General features: G+C 46.4%; 1 protein-coding gene across 3 annotated transcripts in view; it reads right to left on the bottom strand.

Moving 5' to 3' along the window:
* Positions 1-3,563: 3,563 nt before the first annotated feature.
* The window catches only part of LOC137524252 (nuclear factor 7, ovary-like), a 53,117-nt gene continuing 46,640 nt past the window's right edge, over positions 3,564-10,040 (bottom strand). For all 3 annotated transcript variants that reach the window (XM_068243896.1, XM_068243897.1, XM_068243898.1), the window contains 2 exons: positions 9,474-9,518; positions 3,564-6,444 (listed from right to left, as the gene is read on the bottom strand). In XM_068243896.1, coding sequence (XP_068099997.1) covers positions 5,846-6,444; positions 9,474-9,518 — 644 coding nt within the window. In that variant the 3' untranslated portion in view covers positions 3,564-5,845. The remainder of the gene's footprint in view (positions 6,445-9,473; positions 9,519-10,040) is intronic.

Genomic DNA, 10,040 nt, shown 5'->3' with positions numbered 1-10,040 from the left:
TCTATTGCCATGCATTGGGATTAGGACCCCCGCGGTGCACTGCATATTATGGAAACGGGCCCTTAAAGATTATTTACAGACTTAAAGAGAATCTGTATTGTTAAAATCGCACAAAAGTAAACATACCAGTGCGTTAGGGGACATCTATTACCCTCTGTCACAATTTCGCCGCTCCTCGCCGCATTAAAAAGTGGTTAAAAACAGTTTTAAAAAGTTTGTTTATAAACAAACAAAATGGCCACCAAAACAGGAAGTAGGTTGATTTACAGTATGTCCACACATAGAAAATACATCCATACACAAGCAGGCTGTATACAGCATTCCTTTTGAATCTCAAGAGATCATTTGTGTGTTTCTTTCCTCCTGCAGCTATCTTCCACTGAAGTGTCAGGCTGTTTCTTCCTGCAGAGTGCAGACAGCTCTGCCTGTATGTAATTCCTCTGTATGTGAAAGCCCAGCCAGCTCAGAGGAGGATTTATCCAGCTTGTAAAAGATAAGAGAGAAGAGAGAAGCTGCTCTAATCTAATTAATACACAGGCAGTGTGCATAGAGGGGCCTGTAAGGGGGAGTTCATAGCAGAACCACAAAACTGAAGAACTTGGCAGCCTTCCAGACACAGGCCTGACAAGTCTGACAAGAGAGAGATAAGTTGATTTATTACAGAGACTGTGATAGTACAAAGTGCTGCAGTAAGCCAGAACACATTAGAATAGCTTTTGGAACTTGTAGGATGATAAAAAACAGGATACAATTTTTGTTACGGAGTCTCTTTAAAGGGGTTCTGTGGAGTGCTGAAAAACAAAAACTGCCACTTCCCTGGGGCGGATGGAAGCCCCCTGCAGCCGTCACGTCCCGCACCGTCCTCCTCTGATCACTCGTTCCCCACCGCCGGTCTAATTACCTAAGTTCCCTGCCGCCTCCGGGAGCTTATTGCGCAGGCATACTACAAGAAAACCTTGTACTGCGCGTGCACAGTAAGCTCCCGGAGCCGCGAGTGCGCACTATTCGAATTAGACAAATAATTGACCGGTGCCGGCGGAGGGGAACGGGTGATCGGAGGAGGACGGTGCAGGACATGACAGCTACAGGGGGCTGATAGAAGCACCAGGTAAGCACTCAACAGAACCCCTTTAAAAAAGGGAAAGTCTGAGGTGTATTAAAATATAAAATTCACTTACCTGGGGCTTCCTCCAGCCCCTGGCAGCCGTCCGGTGCCCTCGTCGCAGCTCCGGTGGCTCCCAGTCCGGTGGAGAAGCCGATCTGCGCTCCAGCATGCGGCTTACCGAGTCGCACTGACATCCTCCGGACTGTAATGTGCAGGCGCAGAGCTACTACGCAGTACATTCCGGATGACATCAGCACGACTACATGAGACACACGTTGGAACGCATGTAGGCCTCCGGTACCGGCGGGGAGCGGAGCTGCGGTGAGGGCACAAGACGGCTGCCAGGGGCTGGAGGAAGCCCCAGGTAAGTGGTAATACTCGTCGGATGTATCCTTTAAACCTACTACCAGAAAAAAATGGAATTCAAACAATTAAATACAACATCTTGTTTCTGTTCGCTTAGCTTCTATACAGCCACTATTGGTAAACATTGTGCAGCGTTTCACCTTGCAGGGATACCAGAAGGTAAAAAAAAAAAAAAGCAAAGAAATCTCACTGGGTATATTATAGTATATAAATGCAGCAGCTATGCAATAAAAATGCAATGGCAGCTTTCAGAGAAAACTGTACTTTGGGAATTTGTAAAACAATAACACTAGTGCACAAAAGCAAATCTGATAACTGTATGGATAATAAAAAGTAGGAGAAAACACTTTTATTGAATATAAGGTCAGAGTTTACACCCACTTTAAAGTGAAACTTAAGTGAAAATAGAAGAAAAAATTCTATCCATCCTCCAACTCCTAAAAATGATAACCAACCATTTTGTTACAGTTAAAAAAATAAAATGTAAAAGTGTAGATTTAGCTCAATGGAAGACTGTCTCAAAGTGCTAATCTATTAAAGCGGAATATAACCCTGCATTTCAACTTTGCTCTAAAACATTATTTACAGCATATTATATGCAACCAGCATTTATTTTTTTACTTGACCAGCATTGGAAGGGTTACACACAGAGGTTTAAAGTTGTGGAGAGATATGCAGAAGTTCAGATAGATACATTTAACTAAATAGAATGTAACAAGTGAGAAATGTTACACACTCTTTGGCTGTCCTCCAGCTCATGCACAGTCAGGGCTCGTTTCCACTATTGCGGAGCAGAATCGCCTGGATTCCACCGCTGATGAAATAGCATGCGGATGCGAATATTTTTGCGTTTTTTGCCGCGAATTCGCATAGGTGAGGGTATATGCGAATTTAACCATGTCACTGCCTGTTTGAAGTTACATTGGTACCTATGCGATTTCGCATGAAAATTCGCATACCATAGCCGCAGGCGAATTCCCTATTAAATATATTAGCGGCGATTCGCATGCATTCCACTCGCAGGCGAATTCTGTGGCTCTTTTGTGCGTTTTTTCACCGCTGAAAAAAAACGCACCTCAACAACGCTACAGTGGAAACAGGCCCATCCACTTGCATTACATGTGCGAATCTGCATGCGTTGGACGCATGCAGATTCGTGATAGTGGAAACGAGCCCTCAGAGAGAGTGAGTCACATTCCACACTTAGATACATTTTGTTTACTTAAATGTATCTATGTAAGCTTCAGATGCGTCTGCATTTCTCTCCAGGAACTTTAAAGCCCTGTGTAACCCTTCTAATGCTGGTCTAGTAAAAAAAAAATGCTGGTTGCATATAATATACTGTAAATAATGTTTTAGAGCAAAGTTGAAATGCAGGGTTATATTCCACTTTAACTATTTACTTTTTTTTAATCAATCTCCTGCTCTCAGAAGCTGTTCTCTGCCAAGTATTTTATGGCTGTAATTCCTTATCAGTGAGGATCGCTATAGTCTGACTGGGTCCTGATGGGAGAGAAACTGTCAGTTGCATAGCTGAATATTAACTCTTTCAGGCAGAAGAAAAGCAACACAGCATATTTGTGTGCTTGGCACTGTACATACACACGTCTATCTCATGTTGCAGAAGGTTCCCTTTAAAGAGACTCTAACAAATTTTTCAGCCTTAGTTCTTCTATCCTATAAGTTCCTATGCCTGTTCTAATGTGCTCTGGTTTACTGCAGCCTTTCCTACTTGCACTGTCTCTGTAATAAATCTTATCTGCTTTCGTCTGTCGGGCTAAGGCTTGAATGTGTGGAATGTGCAGGGCTGCTTGTGATTGGATAGAAGTGATACACACCCTCTGCAGGCCACCTGCACACTCTGTATGACTCACACACTCTGTTTATGTGAGCCTATCACAAGCTGGTTAGTTTGTAAACACTGCCTAAAACTGTTAATTACAAGCCAGGCTTGCAGCAGGGAGTGGCAGAAACAGCACAGAGGGGCCCAGGAGAAAATAAGGAATAGAATGGTATGCTTTTTAGTGTAAGAATATTAGAGTACAGATTCTCTTTAACCCTGAGTGTGGACAAAATTGACATGAAATTCAGGACCAGTAGGATTTTTTTGTTTATTTAACAATCGGCTTCACTGACAGAAAAACTCAAAAACTTTGACAGCAGTTGTAATTTTTACAGAGTCCAGGTTACCAAATGGCTGGGATCTCTCCAGCTCTGATCATGCCACGCCTCATCCGAGGTCTCTCAGTCTTGCTATCAGTTTAATGACGGTTGTATATAGGACTGAAGTGATCTGTTATGGGATATATATGCTGCATGGATTACCCAGGGGACACCTGAACATGTGCTAGATTCTGGGCCAAGATGGAACAGTACAGCTTACCTCAGCCGGGTTCAAGCCAGTGAGTGTAGAACATCTTAAAGCGGATCCGAGATGAAAAACTAACTATAACAAGTAACTGGTCTATATATCTTATCTAAAGTTTAGATGGTTTACACAGCAAATCTAGCTGCAAACAGCTTTAATAGAAAATGATTATTTATTCCTGTGATACAATGACAACAGCCATGTTTATAAACATTACACAGAGGCAGGCTTATCTGTATCTTGAGCCTCTCATCCTCCCTCCTCCCCTCTGCCTCTGAAATCAATGGCTAGTAACACCTCCTCCCCCTGCCCAGACTGAGCTCCCATGAGCCCTTGCTACTGCCAAGGCTCTCTGAAAACCTGTGGGCGTGGTTTTTTTTAGTTTATAGGGAGAGTATTAAAACAAAAACAAAAAAGTATTTGGCTTGAGGAATGCCCTATAAACAATAGGAAAGGAACACAATTATGCAATGAGTAAAAGTTCACCTCGGATCCACTTTCACCACCAAATGTTGGCTGTGACATTTACCTGTGTATTCTGCTTCTATTTAGTGGTACAGAGGTGCTTATGGAAAAACTAACATCACAAAGCTACAGTATTTACATAGGAAACCCTGTCTACATGACTTTGCCTGGGCCTAATGATGGCTACTGCTCAGGCACCAAACAGTAGGAGGCAGAGACCTGCCCTACAAAACCAGGAAGCATGCTGGGTAGAGAGCGGGCAGTCATCCACAGCACAGGCCAGTGTATGACACCTAAAATACCCAACCTTTTCTTTCTGTATCGGCCTATTCATCCTCTATCTCTCAGGCAACATCTCCACAGCAGAGGCTCCAGGCAGGATTGAGTTAAATACCCAAATACACACGTAAATGGCAATCATCACAGACTGGGTTTAGAAATGTAAAGAAATGAAAAAAGGAGGGGGGGGGGGGAGAAGAGGTGGAGTTTACCTCAGTTGGTCATATTTTGTACCTTATGCAGCATACACTGCAGAATCATCTGCACTGCTCAATAGAACAATATCAATGATAGTTACTATGTGCACAGGTACTAGCAAAACATACTAAAAGAAACCGGAGGTGAAAAACTGATGAGATAAACAATTGTATCTATCCTCCAACTCCTAAAAATGACTGTTAGCCTTCCAGTCATATTTTCAGTTTAATAAAAAGATGAAGTAAGTGGTCTCCGCTGAAAGAGACAGTCTTTCAGTGTTCCGGAGCTTAAATATATGCACTATTGACGCTTTTCATCTATCCCCTACATTTAGAAGATGTTCTTTGCCAATTACGTGTTTCATGGATGAAATTCATTATCTGTGAGGGTTACCCTATATCAGTGATCTGCAAAACTTGGCAATCCAGCTGTTAGCCTCCTTAGCGGTAACCCCGAGCTGAGCTCGAGGTAAGCCGCCATGAAGGATTGCTCAGGCCCCGCTGGGCTGATTTGCATTATTTTTTTTTTTTTGTTTCACACAGCTAGCACTTTGCTAGCTGCGTGTAACCACCCATCACCGCCGTTCAGAACGGGATTTCCTGATTGCCGGAGGGGGAGGGGGGGTGCCGCTGCTCAGCAGCTATCATGTAGCTCTAGCGCTAGTCTAGCTACATGATTTAAAAAAAAATTAAAAATTAAAAAATAGTGCTGTGCTGCCTCCCTGCCGGATTTAATTGACCGCCAGGGAGGTTAAGGAACTACACGTCCCACAACACATTTGCCGTTATGACTGATGACTGTGGCTGTCAGACTCCCGCAATGCATTGTGGGGACTTGTAGTTCCTTAACAGATGGAGAGCCACGTTTGCACATCACTGCCCTATATAGTCCGACTAGCCCCCGACTGATGAGAAACAGTCACTTGCATATCTAAAAGTTTAACTTTTTCAGACAGAAGAAAACAAACATGAACACAGCCTAGTTACTGGTTTGGTTGGCACCGAATATACACTTGTCTATCTCATCATGTCACCTCCGGTACACTTCAGCTTAAAGGCAACACACTAACTGGACTTTTCAGCCTGTTTTGCTTTAGAAAGTGCCTTTCTTATGGCATCCCTTATGTCCATACAGAAGGTATCCAGTTCTATGGCTGAGAGGCCTTGGACTTTTTGGTTTTTGATGTGAGTCTTACATCGCTCCTTAAACAGCTTCTCAACCTCAAAGTGAGAGATGACTTTGTATCCACCCTCCTCTGCGCCCCAGGCGACAAGATCGTTGCAATTCTTCCGACCTTTTTCAGTTGCTGTGTAGAGCCATTCAGCTCTGGGGACTATCGATGACCAGAAAACCTTTGTTTCTCTATATCTAAAGGCTATATTCTTCAACACTTTTCTTATGGTACTGGTCAGGCTGTGGGTGGGCCAAAATCCTAAGTCATTCCCTCCTAGGTGAATGACCAGGATGCTTGGAACGCCCAAAGAATCAACTTTTCTCTTCAGTTCTGGTACCAAGCTTCTCCAGCTCATGCCATTCTTGGCTGCCCAATGAACAGTGTAATTGTCCTTGCCAAAGCCCAGGTCGTGTCCATAAGAGGCCGTCTTGGCATTCTCTTCAGCTTGTGATAGGAGAGCATGTCCGAGGAGCAATATTTGTTTCTTTCCTGTGATGGAAAATTAAACAAGGTTATAGAGAGTAATCGCTTTACAGTCAAGAATTAACGCAGAATCAGACAATTTTTCAGGCATATGAGATGCCCAGTAATATCGGATAACAGCACCTCGGTTTTGTAGTAACCCTGGCCAACTTAAAGAGACTAAGTTCCTAAACCTGTTCTTATGTTGTCTGTATTACTGCAGCCTTTTCTAGCTGCACTGTCTCTGTAATATATCTCATCTTTTCTTTGTCAAGCTTTATGGACCCAGGGAGGAAGGAGCTGCCTCTGCTGTGATAGGGGCAAGTTATCCACACCCCCTGCACGCTCTGTGTGTGTACTTCATGTATTCCACAGACAGTTTGTGAGGCTGAGGGGGGAGGGAGCTGTTGCCTGTAAACTGTGACTAATCCCAGACTGGAATGCAGATAATTCACTATGTAATAAAAACTTGTGGTATATTGTAACATGAGGTGTGTGTATGTTGTGCAATAGAATACACATATATACACACATACATACATACAGGTAGTCCTCGGTTAACGAACGAGATGAGGACTGTCCGCTCGTTCTTAACCTGAATCTGTCCTCAAGTCGGGACAGCCACCTTTGCCCCTGTTTTAAATGCAGAGTAAGTGTAGCGGAAGGTAAATAGAGGACATCTCACCTGTCCTCTGGCTGTAGAAGGTCCCATTGTGGTCCCCGGAAGCTGCGCAGCCCGTCGTCTCGCTCGGTCCACTGTTCCCGGTGTCTGCTTCACATGCGTCGCATAATGACGCAATTAGGAAGTGCCGCCACTAGGGGGCTCTTCCTGATTGCGTCATTATGTGACGCATAAGAAGCCGCTGGGAACAGTGGACGGAGCGAGACAACGGGCTGCGCAGCTTCAGGGGACCACGATGGGACCTGCTACAGCCAGAGGACAGGCGAGATGTCCTCTTATTTACCTTCTGCTGCGCTTACTCTGCAGTTAAAATGGCGCAGAAGAGGTAGTCCCCGGCGGCGTGACGTAATTGCGACGGGGCGGAGTTCGTATCGGCTGGTCGTTCATAAGTCGGGCGTTTGTAAACCGGGGGGGGGGGGGGGGGGCGCGCGTGTGTGTACACACCACTTTGTATTGGTTTTTCATGTGGAATTCCAATAAAATTGATTGAAAACTTCAAGGGGGCCAAACACTTTTGCAAACCACTGTATATAAACACATACATACATATATATATACACACACACACACACACACACACACACACACACACACACACACATCACTTCCTGGCTAGCGGCCATGTTTTTTGTTTGTAAACACTGCCTAAAACTGGCGATTAAGAGCCAGGATCACGGCGGGGAGCGGCAAATAGGTATCCAGGAGATCAGTGACTTAATGGGTATATTTTTTATTGTACAAATCGGACAGCGCAACAAGGGAACACACGTAGCCCGACTGCGGGGGCTGGAGGAAGCCCCATGTATAAAACTCATTTATTCATCTCAGGTACACTTTAAGCATCGGGGAAGAAGCCACTCAGGCTGCATCAGGCACGCCGCGGCGGCACTGGCTACAGGAGGCACGCCGCGGCGGCACTGGCTACAGGAGGCACGCCGCGGCGGCACTGGCTACAGGAGGCACGCCGCGGCGGCACTGGCTACAGGAGGCACGCCGCGGCGGCACTGGCTACAGGAGGAACGCCGCGGCGGCACTGGCTACAGGAGGAACGCCGCGGCGGCACTGGCTACAGGAGGAACGCCGCGGCGGCACTGGCTACAGGAGGAACGCCGCGGCGGCACTGGCTACAGGAGGAACGCCGCGGCGGCACTGGCTACAGGAGGAACGCCGCGGCGGCACTGGCTACAGGAGGAACGCCGCGGCGGCACTGGCTACAGGAGGAACGCCGCGGCGGCACTGGCTACAGGAGGAACGCCGCGGCGGCACTGGCTTTAGGAGTGCCACCATGGTGTCCCTCTTATAACCACTGCAGCACTGGCTACTGGAGGGACGCTATGGTGACACTGGCTACAGGAGGGACGCCACTGTAGTACCCGTTACAGGAGGGACGCCACTGTAGTACCCGTTACAGGAGGGACGCCACTGTAGTACCCGTTACAGGAGGGACGCCACTGTAGTACCCGTTACAGGAGGGACGCCACTGTAGTACCCGTTACAGGAGGGACGCCACTGTAGTACCCGTTACAGGAGGGACGCCACTGTAGTACCCGTTACAGAAGGGACGCCACTGTAGTACCAGTTACAGGAGGGACGCCACTGTAGTACCAGTTACAGGAGGGACGCCACTGTAGTACCAGTTACAGGAGGGACGCCACTGTAGTACTCTTGCATGGTAGTCACGCGTGCATAGTACAGCTGTGCTTGCACATGGAGATCGTGGAACTGAAGTGGGTCCCGGCCAGCAGAGGTGAAGTAGAGGAGTATGTGGGAAGTCTCTGCACTACCCCATAGGTTTCCCTCTACTGTTGTATGTAACTAATTGTGCATTTTCTTTTTGTTTCTCTTCTTATAGGTTTACATAATATTCCTCGGGATAACTTCAGAATCCCGTTACACAGAGCAGTGTGGCTCTTCTGCAGTGCCAAATTATTTCAATTCTTATTTTAAAGTGTACCTGAGACAAGTAAGTATAAAAGATTTATATATACATGGGGCGTCCTCCAGCCCCCTCCGCACTGATTCTTCCCACGCCGTCTTCCTCCGCCTTCTCGTTCTCCTGCTTGCAGCCCTACAAGCTCAGTGAGTTGGGGTGCCACGGCCGCTTGCCCCATTCCCGTGAGCGCTCTGCACCTGTGCAGAAAGTTTCCAGGTGCTGGAGCGAGATGGAGGCGCGTGCAGCTACACTGCGCATGAGCCGACCGGCCCAACTTACAGGACTGCAAACGGGAGAGCAAGAAGGCGGAGGAAGATGGCGTGAGGGCGATCAGTGCGGAGGGACTGGAAGAAGCCCCAGGTATGTATACATCTTTTATACTTACTCGTCTCTGGTGCACTTTAAGCTAATTTTATTTCAAGCCACCCAAAGTTTCTTTACCTGATGTGGAGACTGTAGCAGTGAAACGCTGGTTCCTGCTCTTACCTAAAAGACAAAACGGCAAGAGATTAATATATAATTAGCGGGAGGAGGGGCGTTCACCATCCCACCAGGCAACTGATCTGCGCACTTGTTCAAAGTCACTAACTCAAAATTATAAGAAAAACAACACAAATCCAGGCACACTGCCTCAAGTTAGGACATTTAAATAAGTTATTAGGGAGGTGCTAAAGGGTGTGTGGCCAGAACAATAGCAAAGACAGTACACCATGCACACACCAGCATAAGCGATGTGCATAATGATAATTGTTAGTCTGATGCACCACCTGTCCCAGGGGAGGAGGTCAGGATACGTGTGCCTTATCTTTAGATAGGTTTGATGCAATTAATGTTTTCATGTCTGCCCTATACATGTTACAGGGCCAGAGTTCGGACACCTACGTATACTGGGGTACCTCTGTAGGAGACTATGCAAGGGAATGCATTATTCTGAACTAAGACCCCGGCTTTTCCCTTAGCTGTAGGGATAGCGGTGGTTCCTGGATGATTGGTTCCTGTGAATGCATT

Source organism: Hyperolius riggenbachi, chromosome 7, assembly GCF_040937935.1.
Source record: "Hyperolius riggenbachi isolate aHypRig1 chromosome 7, aHypRig1.pri, whole genome shotgun sequence".
NCBI classification, from domain to species: domain Eukaryota; kingdom Metazoa; phylum Chordata; class Amphibia; order Anura; family Hyperoliidae; genus Hyperolius; species Hyperolius riggenbachi.
The sequence above is the reverse complement of the archived record's forward strand: the minus strand, read 5'-3'. Positions and strand labels throughout refer to the sequence as shown.